The 16,502-nt window shown below is 38.0% G+C and overlaps 1 protein-coding gene across 1 annotated transcript in view; it reads left to right on the plus strand.

The window, feature by feature from the left end:
- Window positions 1-1,198: 1,198 nt before the first annotated feature.
- LOC309823658 (uncharacterized protein) overlaps window positions 1,199-16,502 on the plus strand; it is a gene marked incomplete at its 5' end in the record, with an annotated part of 38,300 nt that continues 22,996 nt past the window's right edge. The window contains 2 exons of the mRNA XM_082656137.1: window positions 1,199-1,396; window positions 3,044-3,132. Coding sequence (XP_082512263.1) covers window positions 1,199-1,396; window positions 3,044-3,132 — 287 coding nt within the window. The remainder of the gene's footprint in view (window positions 1,397-3,043; window positions 3,133-16,502) is intronic.

Raw genomic sequence — 16,502 nt, forward strand, 5'->3', positions numbered from 1 at the left:
CTTGACAGAGCTGTAGTGCTTTGTGTAGGCCTTTAAAACTTCCCCCAAACATGTTCATTCACCTTGATTTAATCATGTGCACAGAAGAAGTTCCTTGTTGGGTTGGTAAAGCAGAATCATATCCAGGCTCTAGCTAGATCCAAACACTATTGCAGTTCTGTACAAACCTGTGTGGTATGTACAGATAGAAACAATGATATGTAAACCTGTTCCCCTTTGGTACATTGATCATTTCCTAAACTTATTTCACCAGTACCCACCACCCCTCCACACACACACACACACAAAGCACTAATACCCCTGTAAGATATATTAAATGTGTTGATTTGGATAACTAGAATTTGATCGACAGAATTCCTCCAGCAAGAGGGAGTTTTAGGTAGAATGGAAGAGAAACTCATGGAAACGCTTGAATGGTCCTTTCCTTGATTCCACAAAATGAGTAAAACTGATCGAGGCCCTTTAATATGCAGCATCCATATTGCATTTGTTCTTACATTTTATGCTGTAATTAAATACAGAGTAAAAGTTATTGAGTGAATATTAAGTTTATTGGGTAGCTGAGTTGATAATGGTATTTTATTTTTGTGCATTGGAAATCTATGTACATTTATATTGTAGGAATATGGCAATGCCCCAAGAAAAATGAGAAATTCACTGGTAATTTCCCACCCAAAGAGAGCCATTGTCAACGTTTTAATATTATATACTCTGTGTGTCAGTTTGTTTTTTAGTCAAAAATGGCATCTTATTGCTTGAATTTGCATTTCACTGATTATGTGATAAAAACTCCTTTTTAGGGCTTCCCTGGTGGTGCAGTGGTTGAGAGTCTGCCTGCCGATGGAGGGGACACGGGTTCGTGCCCCGGTCCGGGAAGATCCCACATGCCACATGCCGCGGAGGGGCTGGGCCCGTGAGCCATGGCCGCTGAGCCTGCGCGTCCGCAGCCTTTGCTCCGCAACGGGAGAGTCCACAACGGTGAGAGGCCCGCGTACCGCCAAAAAAAAAAAAAAAACCTCCGGTTTAATTTAATTTTTCTTGAGGTAACATTGGTTACCGCCTCTCAGCTCGAAATTCACTCTTTTGTTACTTGCTCTGTGAAAAGTGCTATGGGTCCTTTAAATAGTTTTTCCTTGGCCAGCTCGTGTGATGTTAGGCTTTCCTAATTGATGGCACCTGAGGAAGGTGTTGCTTCGTGATGCCCCGGTGCTTGCTGGGAAGGTTCTTGGTGGCATCTTCAGCACCCACTCACTCCTGCAGCACCGAGGGCGTCCTCAGCCCTGCTCCCGGGGCTCACAACTTCTCCAGTAGTCGGCTTCAGCAGTGCGCAGAGAGAGCAGTGGACAACAGCTTCCGTCAGCATCTTCTATCACGCAGTTTTGGAGTAGCGCCTCAGGTGAGAAATCTCCCCATGCATAGCTTTACTGGAACCCTAGAATGTGGATTTCCAGCAACTTACAGAGGGCATATTTCCAGAAAGTTCCACCGTGAGACACCACAGCAGCTTCTTTACCATCCAGTGAGCCACAGTCATGCCCTTTTCAACCGGGTCTGGACCTCAGTCCTGTGGGCAGGGAGGAGGAGGTCTTCTTTTCAACTGGAGGGTTAGCGGCTCTCCTTATTTCTGCTAACTGTGTGTTTTGGCGTTCTCTTTACTTGTCGCTGGCCATTCCTTCCTTACTCTAATCCTCTTTCATAAATTAATAGTTTTTTCATTACACTTTCCATGCTCAAATTACTGTTTGTTTTTCTTCTGGTTGGACCCAGAATAATAACTAAATAATCTAATATTAGTGTGTTATTGTTTTATTTTAAACCCGTTTTTCACATTTTTTTGTTTCTACATCATCATTTTAATGGTTTCATAGTAGTCCATGTAGTAGTAAATACTTCATGCCTATTGTTATATAGTTTATAATATATGTTTTCATTTTCACAATTGTAGACAATGCTTTAGTGAACATCTTGGTACATATCCTTTGCTCCTATCCATAATGATTTTCATTAATTCTCAGTCATTTGGACATTTTAGTCAGAGGCAAATGATGAACACACCACGTAAAGTGCTTTATATATTTCCAGGGGAATACTGAACATATTATTTAGTGCCATAGCAAAACATCAGAAAAAAGTGAGGAAATCATGATTTTTATTGTCTTCTGCCAAACTCTCATAGCAAGAATCTGAAAAATCTCTGGTGAAACACAACTGAAACTAGATTTGAGATTGAGCCATTAAATCCCAGTTATCACCAATCACTTCTGGCTGCTTCTGATTAAACACTTTCTTTGTGTTTACGATTGGGGAATCCACCTCATGAAAAGAATGGCAAATGGGAAAGAAGTAAATGATTCAGAATATCTTGGTCGTTCCTGGGAGAGAGTGCTCTGACCAAGCAAACGGTTTACCTGAATGTCTTAAGCAAACTGAGCTTGGCTGATTTCCTGTGCTTACAGAAAAGAACCGCTGTAGCTTCAGCTGGAAACCCTAAGCCAGTGGCTCAGTGGTTGTTTTTTTGACGTGCCTGCATCACAGGTATAAACAATCTGCGATGTTGAGCTAAACATACCTAAACTGCTGACGATCTTTCAGGTTAATTTAAACCAACAGGGAATGATCCTGACTGGCAACAATAGAAGATTCTCTCCCAGCAGGAAGTGCATGGGGGCATCCCTTCTAGATCAGACATGCTTCAGAGACTGCTTCTGGAAGCGGTCGTCTTAATTGAATGTCTGTTTCTGAATGTTTGTTGCTCACAGATGTTTCTCACCAACACTGTTGAGCCTTTTGGTGGTCTCTAAAAGAGGCTATGTTAATCTCAGAACAAGGAGATACAACATATATGACGTGTAATCACACTATAATGATAAAAATAGACACATGCCATCATTATTGTCATGGGCATTATCAACAACACAACACAATCACTGTAACTTATTGGGTACCTGTTATGCAGACAACATGTCTCTTGTCCATGGATTAGTGTAGTTAATCCTCACAAAGCTCTTAAGAAGTAAGTACCAATAATATCCCCATTTTACAGATGAAGACACTGAGGAAGAGAAAAGTTAAGAATTTGCCTATGATCTGTTCAGCCAGTACACAAATTACACTGCCCAACTCCAAGATCAGGTGAGTACAATGGCCTGAGCACCATGCTTTACTGCTTCCCACATATTTAGGAGCTAAAAGAAATCAAGTAGTGGACCTTAAAGAAAATCTTCCTCTACCTTCGTTCAACTCTTTTCGCTTTCATTTTGGTGGAGTCTGTGAGAGACTTAATGTATCATGTAGAATTATCAAGTTAAATGACTGCATTTTCCCCCTTAATTGACCATTTTGAACTGAATTGCTTGGATTTATCAGATTTTTTGTAATGCAGTATTACCAGCCTCTTTCCCACCATCACTACACCTGAAAAATAAAATTCACACATATGACATTCTATCATGTGCTTATCCAGAATTAATGCACAAAGCTGCATAAGTAAAAATCTGTGGTTTATGCACAGTTTCTTCCAGGCCAGTTGCTGTGTCTCCCAGTCACCCTAGGGTCTGCAGTTAAGGACCTGCAAGTCTAGAGAAACTGAGAGAGACGTGTTGGCTTGGCCAATAGATCTTGAGCACCTATAAAGTGCAAGGAGCTGGATCACTGTGGTGGACTTGTCGGGGATTTAAAAATAATAAGACAGCCTAGGAGACAGGCTTTGACACCACTGACAAAAAAACACTTCAATTACCAGGCAGTGAGAAAAGGAGGGACGTGGGTAGACGACCATGTCAGCAGGGTGTGCTGCGTGTGGCCCATCTTCAAGTCTCAGTTGAATTCCGCTGTTCAAATGTGGGCCACTTGTGGGAAATTCTGTACCATGAGGGTTTTGCTTAATGTTTAAAAAGTCTTACAAACAGATGAATAGGAGACATAGCAGGTGGCAAATCAGAAAGTTGTGTCTTGTAAACAGGGGGAGGTCAATCCAACCTCCAAATCCCAAAATATGTCAATATCCTATAATAGAGAATCACTATCAGGGAACTTGCTGTTTGTTTATTAGTGGCAGCATGGCATAAAATCAGGATAATTCAGCGTTTAAAATCCCTTTGTTTGAATTTATAACTAGTGTAAATACTTCTAAGATTATATACAAGTTGTGTCTTGTAAACAGGGAGAGGTCAATCCAACCTCCAAATCCCAAAATATGTCAATATCCTATAATAGAGAATCACTATCAGGGAACTTGCTGTTTGTTTATTAGTGGCAGCATGGCATAAAATCAGGATAATTCAGCGTTTAAAATCCCTTTGTTTGAATTTATAACTAGTATAAATACTTCTAAGATTATATACATTTAAATTTTTTCTGCAACAAGTTAGACAGGATCACAAATTCACATGATGCTCAAAAGAACACTCAGAAGTATTTAATGAAAATCTTCATTCTAGTGATGAGGAAACTCTAGCTCAAATAAGAAGCAAAAAACCATACTCAAGCAAACAAATCTGTAAAAGAGTTGTAATCAGAAATATCCAGTTGTCCTACCTCCTAATTTTGTGATCCATCTGCTTTCACCATCAGTCAAAAAATCTGATTCTTTGAATAAAGAACTTTGGCTTGGCTTTATAGAGTAAGATTAAAAAAAAAGAAAAAACCAAACACTTAGGCAAAGGAACAAACAGCCAAAATTAAGTAAATCTGGGATTTTTTTTAAACCAGCGTTGTCTGCATTGTTATTTTGGGCTCAGAGCGATAGCTTGATGCCAAATTTAAATGGAAAGCATTATCTACTCCATATTTATAAATCTTTAGATTCCACATGTGTCATGAAAAATGTAAGTAAATTTTATAATAGTAAGGTGTGTGGGATTAATTTGTATTCTATGTTGAAAAGCTCCACGGTAGGCAATTAATTCATGAAACACCAGCGATTGCTGCCTTAAGGGCTACAATGCTAGATAAAATTACAGACCTCAAATCTTATTATTACACTGGTATCTATTTTTTGGTGGGGTCTAGGGAATATATAATCTTAAATTGAATATTTACCTAATCAGTAGGCTAAGGGTATCTTCTGGGTTCTGCCCCCTTCGACTCTAGAACACATTGTCTAGTTGTGAATATTAATATGCTGCTTATATAGTTGGGTACTACTGCTTACTGTTTTCACTTCATGGCACACTTATTAAATGATACTTGTATGCTATACTAGAATAAACTAGAAGGGATCTAAATGGAGCTTGGTAAAAATTGTATAGCCTTTATATTAAACAATGATAAAGTAAAACAACTAATATAAATAAAAATTTAAAATAACAAGCCATAATAAAGTATAAAGTATTGGGGAAGATATCAAATACTTAATTTACATAATTTTCAAGTAATGCTTTTCAGGATTTTTAATGAGAAACTTGTAGTTGCTTCCACAAACATAAGTGTTTTTTGGTTTTTTTGTTTGTTTGTTTTGTTTAGCAGATCTTACTCTTGAAGTTGTGACTGTAATTCTAATCAATGTTTTAATAACATCTATTTTTGATCGTCACATTAGACAAAATTTTAATCATTTTTACGATCATTCAAAATTTTTCAAGCCAGTGTTTTTAAAAGAATCTAGTTTCTTCTTTCTTTGGCACACAAAAACTCATTGCAGTATCATCTGATGATGTGTATGAGACTGATTTCGTTCCAAGTTGGTGGTTGCTTTTATAAGGTATGTCCCAATAATGATGGTAGAAGGCACAGACTGTGGTAGAGCCTTCACATCCACTAGGCCGTCATATCTGTAGAAGGCACAGACTGTGGTAGAGCCTTCACATCCACTAGGTGGTCATATCATCTTTACATGAAGACAGAGATGGGCGGGTAACCACCTAAACCCATGCTGACAAGGTCTCCTGGGACTTCCGCCCCTGACCTGCTGTATCTTTGCTCTGGATCATTAGTTCTTGTAGCAGTCCTAGCAATATCTTGTTCACCATGAGCATTGGCATACTCGCCGCTGGCTGTTGCACAAGTTGATGCCCGTTGGTTGAACGGCGAGAGAACTTTGATGGACCCATGGGTGTGGCGTTTCTCACTGTGTCTGCCATCCGAGACCACTTTTGACCTTTTGTCTGACTCTCTCTCGGGTAACCTTCCTGGGAGACCCTAGAGAGGCTATTTGTGGCTGAATGTGAATAGTTCCAGGGTTCTGGGTAACCCAGGCTGTAGCAGGCAGCCCCAAGGGTTGAGGGGATCATTATCTCATGTCCCACTTACAAACATTAGATTCAGAACTGTATACCTAAGCAGACTGCTTGGTACCCTCTGATTCAGGTATGTGACTTAAAACAGCCTTGAAGAACTTTGAAAGTAATATAAAAAATGGCAAACTTCTCTATTTTACCCTTTCTTTACCTAGACTAAACGTGCAGCCTCACAGGAGCTGAGAACATATTTATTCTTTATCTTTTACTTAAGACACTCAGCAGGAAGGTAACACACTTTGAATGAAAAAGGACAATTCAAGTTAGGTTGGTGCTTTGCCTAAGCCAGAAAGGTTTAGGGAGAGAAATTGAGGATGAAGAACAAAAGAGACAAGCTTTTTCCTTTTCTTTTTTTTTTAACCTCTGATGGTTTGACTTAATTCTATTATTTGAAAGATTTTGAATTGATTTGGACACACCCACATTTAAATATAAGTTCAAAAATACATTCTAAAGTCAAATGGAAAGTAATTTGTGTGGTCTTGTTATGAAAATAATTGTTTTATTCTCTGTATACTCCAGTCTCTCCACTCATTTATTCATACTTGTATTCATCTATTTAAACATCATTCATATATTCACAAAATATTTGTTACTGTGGATACTATACCTGGTATTGATCTAGGTGCTGAGCTGGAAAGGTGAAAAAGTCATTATCATTACCTTGGAGGGTCTCCCAGTCTTGAGGGGAGTCATAGAGGTTACCACATAATTATTGTACAGTTGGACAAGTATCATTATAGTCTTATGAACAGAATATCAGGAGAAAAATATTTTATTTAGTCTTATTATGTATTTGAGTATTCACCTGCCCAAGATGGAAATCTATCTAATAGAGTTTGTGCTTTTAAGGACATAATCCAACATGATATTTTTTATTTGCTGAGATCTTTTCTCCATGAAGTGAATTAGGAGCCCAGGCTTCTTCTGTGTCCTGACTCTATTTCCTAGGGCCTCAAAGCCTTTGGAATGTAATTGGAAGACAGAGGAGAAAAGGGTGTAGAGGCTCTGCTCTTAATCACTCCATCCCAGAAGTGACATTCATTACCTTTGCTCACATTCCATTGACAGGGTATACATGCAGGAGGTGCTGGGTCCTGCAGCCCCGGCAAGTTAACATCTAGCAAACAGTTTTACACAGAGGAAGGCTAGTGAGCTCTTTGCTGAATTGCTCACATTCTCTGGACAAAAGTAAGGAAGTCTGTGGCTGTTTATCCCCTTCTCAAATATATGCTTCATTTTTTTCCATCTCTCTAACTCTAATCATGGGCAGCAATATTTCTTCAATATTTTATCCACTCACACTGTCCAGGGAGGTTTCTTCGGCACAACAAGCAAGGCACGCTGGGTTTATTTTTATAGCACACTTCCCACAGTCGTATCAGATAAATGCATTACATCTCACCAGGTGACTGCTGAATAATCTCACAACTGTGGCTTCCATGTGAAAGGCAGAGATGATTAGCTTCCAAGGTGTTTGTGGGCCAGAATTGCTCTGCTTCCCTTAACTAGGTAGGTTAGTACCTGTTCGAGTTCTTTGAGCTTTGTATACTGTTCCCTTGATTCACAGGAAGAAATCATAGACTTAATAGTCTGGTTGTGAGGATTAAATTAGATATTTTATATAAATTTCTAAGCATGGCTTTAGGCACATATAGAAAGCAATCCATAATTGAGGCTCTTGTCATTGCTAATTAAGGATAGGATATTAAGCGAAAATGGAAGTGTCCTTTTTGTGGAGGAGGATGATATACTGAAACATTTAAACGTATTATTTCCTGTAACTAATTTCTAATGAGATTTCAATGTGTGCTTGCTGTCTGATTCCCCAAGAGAATGGATTTTCTCCCTCACCTTATCACATAGATATTGCCTGAATAAGGTCCTAATACCTGTAACTGAATCCACTTTTAGGATTGCACTATCCTTTAAGAGGCAGCAAAATATATTAAAAAAGAGTGTTAGTTCTAAACTCAGATTTCAAGTTCTAGCTGGGTTACTTATCAGCTGTGTGACCTTGATCAACCTGTTTCTGAATCTGTGAATGTTAGCCAGTGATATTCCTTTCTAGGGACATTATGCTGGGAATGAGATGATTTATATAAAACACTTAGCAGAGAAGATGGCATAGAGCAAGTACCTAATACATGTTACTTTAATCGTGATGATTACACAGAATATTGGGATTGGGGTCAGATGACCTGAGTTTATATCTGTGTTCTGTTGCTTTTAATCTTACTGAGCCTCGGTCTCCTCATCCATAAAATGGGGCTAATAATATTCTCTTCACACAGTTGTTATGGTGATTTTAATGTATGTGAAAGTTCATAGAATCTTGCCTAGAACCTGTAAAATATTAAATACGTGTTAAAATTATTTTATTTGCGGTATCTGTGGCCCTAGGCAAGTTGATCTTCCTCTCATATTGATTATGCCTCCTATTTGGCCTGTTATAGTTAACATCAAAAAAAAAAAAAAAAAAAACAGGGCTTCCCTGGTGGCGCAGTGGTTGAGAGTCCGCCTGCCGATGCAGGGGACACGGGTTCGTGCCCCGGTCCGGGAAGATCCCACATGCCTTGGAACGGCTGGGCCCGTGAGCCATGGCCACTGAGCCTGCGCGTCCGGAGCCTGTGCTCCACAATGGGAGAGGCCACAACAGTGAGACGCCCGCGTACTGCAAAAAAAAAAAAAACAAAAAAAAAACCCAAGAAAACAAACCCTCAAGCAACTCTAAAAATAGTACTATATCTAACATTATTATTTAAGAAGAGGATGGCATTCTGTTCCTGAAGGATTTGGCCATTGGAATTGTGGAGGAAGACCATCTTGGGATTTGTGTGGTGACATTTCTTAAATGCATGGTATAGCATGGGTTGCTTTCATCACACAGTAGGGAAATACTAATATCAATAATTTTATAATCCCTAACCCAGATTAACTTTAAAGCCATTAGTAAAGACGAATTCCATTTTGATATTTAGTACCCTGCTAGAGTATCTCTCACTACAGAAGTTTAAAATAAGCATAAAAATAAATCCAGAAACAGATAAAGCTAGCCTGTGCTGTGGAACACCATATTCCCAGGCAGTCCAATCTGAGGTCCACAGTCAAAAAGGATTTTAATCTATGAACTATGTCTACAGTGGGTGTTGATGGGAGACAATTGACGCCTTTTTACCCTCCCTCTGTCCTGAGGTGGTTTCTAATTCAGGTTCGATCATTAGAGCATTATAGAGAAGCCCTGCTATGCTAGTATTTTTCTTAGACTTTGAACAAACTCAGACACCATAAGATTTTTTTTTTTTAACGAGGGAAACCTGAGAGCTTTCTGTGGTATCTCTCTTGTACGCCTCCTGTTCTCCTATGTGGATGCCCTTCTGTATCTTATATCACTTCCCCAGTTCAAGAATCCTTCAAGAGTAGCCTCAAAGCCCATCTCTTCTTTGCAAAGTTACTTGTTCCATATTGCTTACATAGATCTCTCTTCTTCCAACCCCCTTGAAACACTGTTCTTATCTTTCAGTTGAGTGTTGAATCACAGAATTTCTATCATAGTATTTAAGTATTTAAGTATTACTTAAGTAGCGCAGGGAGAGGCTAATCCTTGAAATCAGGAAATAATTATATCTTAAATTATAATTTACAGCTCCGTGGCAGTGAACACAGTGGCTAAATAAATAAAAATTTAATTAAAATGTTATGCAATGAGGGCCTTACAAAAATGCCGTTAAGAATAACATCGTTTGCATAAAACTGAATATCTAAAAACAGCTAGATAACTATTTAACTTTCCAATTGTATGCATAGATAAAGCACAAGGATTTGCCCCTTAGGATTTTATTTTCCATGGTAGGTCATTTCAGATGCTTTAAGTGACCCTACAGGCATCTTTTTAAGATTACCTTTGGACCCTGGTTTTTCATCTTGGGACTGCCGCCATGTACAATCCTAAAATGTTCCATAAAGGCTCAATCTTGCTTTTATTTCATGAGCCGTTTCCATTTAGTTAAAATTAAACTCTCAGCTACAGGACTATCTCCGAGGACTCAAAGCTTTCCCTTCTCAGTTAAAGCGTCTAACCTGCTAGCTTCCTGAGGGCAGTGAGCTCAGCGTGAAGCTGAATGACAGTGAAACCCCAAAGTGACGTGACATCGCTTCATTCCAGAATGGGTGTTCCCTGACGGCTGCATCTAACATATGCACAAAATCTCTCTCTCGATTTGCACTTCCAACACCATTCCTAAAATGTAAGCATTGTTCTTTGGTGTCTCACAGGTAGCATAAATTAAATGGGATAGTTTTTATATTGTGTTCCACCTCCATGTAGATTTTTCTTTACTGGTTTCTACATGTGTCTCAAGTTAAAGCACTGTTTCCTAACTATCTCACTCCCTCTCCTGTTTACCCTCCTGTCCCTCACTTGCATACCAGAGCACAGTAAGCAGACACCTTTCCTAGTATCCACCATTGATCCATCCCCTATTGCCCTGTCCTCATAGGACCTGATTTGATAGGAAAAGATGTTCATTCTCAGATATTTACCAGCATGAGTGAGACTACCAATGCTTCATCCTTTCATTCACTGTGTTAGGTTTGTAAGAGACACTTAATCTCTTTTGGCGCCCAGCTGGAAATCCATAGGGAGAGAAGGAGCAAACAGGTATGCTGCTAATTATCAAATAGGTTGTTATGATGGGACACAGAACAGGGAATGAGAGCTCACCTGGTTGGAAGCAGGTGATCAGGGGTTTGACTTTTTAATAACTTTATTGAGGTACAATTTACACACAATACATTGTTCATATTTAAAGTATACTAAATACTGTGAGTTTTAATATATGCGTAGACCCACAAACCCAGCATCCCAAACAAAATACCAAATATATTATAATTCCCAGTGTTTTCTTGTGCAGCTTTGCAATGCTTTCTTCTCTCTATGCTTTACTCACTATATATTAGTTTACATTTTCTAGAATTTTATAAAAATGGCATTATGCTTTTTTTTCTTGGTCTGGGTTATTTTACTCAGCATAATGATTTTGAGATTCATTCATGTCGTTGAACATATCAATAGCTTACTCCATTTATTCACTTACTTATTTATGGCTGAATAGTATTCCACTACAAGAATATACCACAATTTAACTCTGCACTTCCTGATGGGCATTTGGGTTGTTTCCCGTCTCGTCTTTTATAACTAAATCTGTTAGGAATATTTGTCTACAAGTCTTTGTGTGGATGATATACTTTCATTTCCTCTTGGTAAAAATTTAGAAGTGGCCCTGCTGGGACATACTATCAGGACTTCTGACTGATGGAACAGCATAAGAGGTTGGAATACACACAGTAATGAATTTTTGAAGGAGGAGAGTTGGGGCACCTTTTGGTCCCTTCCCAGGGGATAAGTATATACTTCAAAGGTACTTCAAATTTGCCAAGTTTTGAGTCTCAATTCTCGACCTTCTTTTTCAAATGTGGTCCTTTGTCAGTATTCCTTTGTTCAGTAAATTGTACCACCATCTGTGAAGTAAATAATGGCTGCACATAACTAATCAATAATCAGCCATTTTGTCCATATTTTCAAATGTGTTGGTATAAAGCTACCACAGTATTCTTTTGTAATTAAAAAAAAATTCTCTGTTTTATAGCTAGTCTCATCACTATCATATTTGCTAAGTATTGCTTATTTTATTGGTCTTTCTAAAGAAAAAGCTTTTGGTTTTATTTGTCAAGTTTACTGCTTTTCTTCTCGATTTTTGACTTTTCTCTTGATTAATTTTGTCCTTCCACTCTTTGGGATTTACCTTGTTCTTTTTCTATGTCTACTGTCCATTTCCTGTAGCTTCAAGAGCCATTTTCAACAACTCAACGAGCTCTGCCGGCTATGTCATGGCCACTTCATCATATGCCATTAAAACTTAATCTCATACACTGGGTGAAGACTCAGCAGTCTTATTTTGCTTTCAAAATTGTTCTATGGCCTTGGATTCTTCTTCTCCTAAATTAGTACTATCATCATGGAAAATTCTAGTGGGCCTAGAATTCTAGGCTTGCCTTTCCTGCAGTTTCATAATAAAAGAAAAAACATTTCCACTCTTTTTTGATGTTGATCGAAAATTTAGCAACACTTCTTTGCACTATATTCAAATCCCAAAATATAAGCAAGCCTTCATGCACACAGGCTCACTGAAATGTCATAATCTTAAACTACGTATGCCCTTGAACAATGACCTTTCCAAATACTCCACACTCTTCCTAGGTGTTCAGACTTTTTCATTCCTACAACATCTTTTACACATGGTCGATTTGTGTCGTAAGTTCTTCCTCACTCCCACTTCTGAGTATATATCCAAAGGAGACATCATCATTATTTGAAGATATCTGTACTCCCATGTTCATTGTAGCATTATTCACAAGAGCCAGAGTATGGAAACAACCTAAGTGTCCATAGTAGATTAATGGATAAAGGAAATATGGTATATATATACAATGGAATATTATTCAACCTTAAAAAAGAAGAAAATCCTATCATTTAAGTCAACATGGATAAAACTGGAGGACACTATGCTAAGTGAAATAAGACAAAGACAAATAGTGCATGATGTCACTTATAATGTGGACTCTAAAAAAATAATGAAATAAATCAACTCTTCCCTCCCTGTACATTTTCCTCAGCAGAATCTAGCAGCCTCTACTATGAGTCTTATCTTTTTTTCTTTATTGTTTGTACCAGATCACAACCTCAGGGAACCTATGTATTTACCGATGTATATCTAGATTATAGTTTACCATTGTTCTTTTTCTTTGCAATTCATTCCGTCCACTTCTGGCATCAGAACCTCATTTTTCCTTTGGAGAAGTCCTTGTGATTCAGGTAGGCTGTGTGTCTCCTCCCTAGGCTGTGTGACTTGGGGCTGGCTAGACACAGTGTTTTATATATACTCTATATGTCTTAAGTACTTATTTCTCTGTTTTCCATCATTTTCCCTCCAAATTTTAGTGTAGTTATTTTTTAATTGACATTTGTAATCCTTTTTTTTGTTTGACTAAGGTACTGTTCAACTGATCTTCTGAGTGCTTAATTTCAGCATTTTTAATTCTAGAAGTTTCTTTTGGTTGCATTTCACAGATAATTTTTGCTTAAATTGTACATGTTGTCCTTTTTTTAATACATTAATCATAATTTTAAATAATAGTTTCATTGAGATATAATTTACTTTCCATATTATTTAACGTGTACAATTTAATGTGTTATGCATCTACCACCACAATCAATTTTAGAACTTTCATCCACCCCCAAAAGAAAAAGAATCTATTATAGGTCACTCACTCCCCCATTTCTCCAAACCCTAGGCAGCCACTAATATACTTTGTCTGTACAGATTTGTCTAGACTGGACATTGCATACAAATGGAATCATACAATTACTTAGCATGTTTTCAAGGTTCATCCATGTTGTAGCATGCATCAGTACTTGATTTGTTTTTATGGCTGAATAATATTCCATGGTGTAGATATTACTATGTTTCATTTATCCATTCACAGTAAATGGCCATTTGGGGTATTTCCACTTTGGGGCTCTTATGAATAATGCTGCTGTGGTTGGATTTACGTGCAAGTTTTGTATGCAGGTCTAGATTTGTTTTTTAAATTAACAGACTATTTCGGAGCAGTTTCTGGTTTACAGAAAAATTAAGCAGAAAGGACAGAATTCTCATACCTCCTTACCTCTCTACCCAGTTTCCCCTATTATTAACATCTTACATTAGCGTAATACATTTGTTATAGTTAATGAACCAGTATTGATACATTATTACTAACTAATGTCCATGCTTTACTTGAGACTTCACTCTTTGTTTTGTACATTATATGATTTTTGACAAATGTGCAATAACCTGTATCCACCATTACAGAACCATACACAGGAGTTTCTCTGCCATTAAAATTCCGAGCTTCACCCATCCTTTTCTCCCTCCCCACAACCTCTGGCAACCACTGATCTTTTGACTGTCTCCACACTTTTGCCTTTTCCTAAATTTCATATAGCTGCAATCATATAATATGCATGTAGCCTTTGCAGATTGGCTTTTTTTCACTTAGCAGTATGCATATAAGCTTCTTCCGTGTCTTTTCATGGCTACATAGCCTTTTCTCTTTATTGCTGAATGCTATTCCTTTGTACCGATATACCATAGTTTGTTTATCCATTCACCTATTGAAAAACATCTTGGTTGATTTCAAGTTTTGGCAATTATGAAAGAAACTGTTATAAACATCCATGTGCAGGTTTTTATGTGGATGTAACTTTTCAGTTCCTATGGGTAAATACGAAAGAGCATGATTACTAGATCACTGTATGGTAAAAGTATGTTTAGTTTTGTAAGAAACTGCCAAGTATCCTCCTAGTAACAAATGAGAATCCCAGTTGTTCTGCATCGTCAACAACTTCGGTATTTCAGTATTTGGATTTTAGACATTTGAACAGGTGTGTAGTGGTATCTCATTATTGTTCTAATTTAAAATTCACTGATGACATGGAATGTGTAGCATCTTTTCATACACTTATTTGCCGTGTGTCTATTTTCTTGGTTTAATCATAGTTGTTTTGTTTTTTAACCAACCTCTATTAACTCTTGTCCTCCTGTGTCTATTTATATTGTCTTCTTTCTTTCTTTCTTTTTTTCTTTTTTGAGCTTTTGATCATTTAGTCTTTTTCCTGGTATGTCCAATTATTTTTTATATTAAAATGGGGCTTAACTTATTTTAGGAAACTATATAAATACCTCCACATTCCGGATGTTGTTATTGTTCTCTTGAAAAGATTTACTTTTGCCCATGGCAGACAGTTACTATAGGGCCTGGAAACCTTAGTCCATTCTCAGTTTGAGCTCATTCAAAGCCGTTTTTCAGTCTGTGTGACGGTTGCTCTATGTCTGTCTTGTCCTTCCTCTACGGGTGTTGCCCTTTGGGATTACCATGTGAACGTTTGGATTCTCCCTATTCCCAACTACCCTTGTATTTGTTAGGCTTTAAATGTAATGGTTCCCCCAGCCCTGTGAGACTAAGGATACGTGTAGCTTGTCATTCCATTAGTTGTTGCCTTCAGCTTGAGCTCTTGCCGTTTGGCTTCTGTGGTTAGAGTCTTCTGAACTCCTTGGCTTTTCAGCTCCTAGGCTGTATGAGTTGCATCAGCAAATGCCCCAAGGAGAAAAGCTGCACCAAATGTCAAGCTTGCGTCTGTGTTTCCCTTCTGTCCAGAACTTGGCCCACATGTCTCGGTGTCTCTCTAACATTCGGATGCTGGCGAAGAGATGTTTTCTTACTTTATCCAGGTTTTCTAAAATTTCTTTAGACTTCACCTGATCTTATGTTATTATTGAAGTATCATCTCAATTATCCCTAGAAAGAAAATTTGCAATTTTATGTTTTATTATTTTATTTTCTATATTACCGCAGTTTCTGTAGAGACCTTTTACCTGATTCTTCAGTCTAGTTCCTGTGTTACCAGTAAGATGGAGATAGGTGGAGGCTAAGAATATTGGGGGGAAAATCACTGATGAATGATATGTCTTGTTCTTTTTGTTTTTCCTCTCCTTATTTACTCTGGCAGCCTACATTTGCCCTTCTTGATTTAACCCAGTTGCCCAAATAAGCAACCCACTCTGGCAAAGACCTGACTTTACTCTCATAAATGTCTGCGTGTTAGGATTAGCTAGATGATGAACACCATGCCAAAGTTCTTTGTGTGACCAGTCAGAATGGCCATCATTAAAAAATCTACAAACAATAAATGCTGGAGAGGGTGTGGAGAAAAGGGAACCCTCTTGCACTGTTGGTGGGAATGTACATTGATACAGCCACTATGGAGTACAGTATGGAGGTTCCCTAAAAAACTAAAAATAAAACTACCGTACAACCCAGCAATCCCACTGCTGGGCATATACCCTAAAAAAACCGTAATTCGAAGAGAGACATGTACCACCATGTTCATTGCAGCACTATTTACAATCGCCAGGACACGGAAGCAACCTAAGTGTCCATTGACAGATTAATGATAAAGAAGATTTGGCACATATATACAATGGAATATTACTCAGCCATAAAAAGAAATGAAATTGAATTATTTGCAGTGTGGTGGATGGACCTAGAGACTGTCATACAGAGTGAAATAAGTCAGAAAGAGAAAAACAAATACCATATGCTACCACAGATATATGGAATGTAAAGAAAAAAAATTTTGTTCTGAAGAACCTAGGGCCAGGACAG

This window comes from Grampus griseus (genome assembly GCF_964374135.1).
Source record: "Grampus griseus genome assembly, chromosome: 1".
In the NCBI taxonomy this organism is placed as follows: Eukaryota; Metazoa; Chordata; class Mammalia; order Artiodactyla; family Delphinidae; genus Grampus; species Grampus griseus.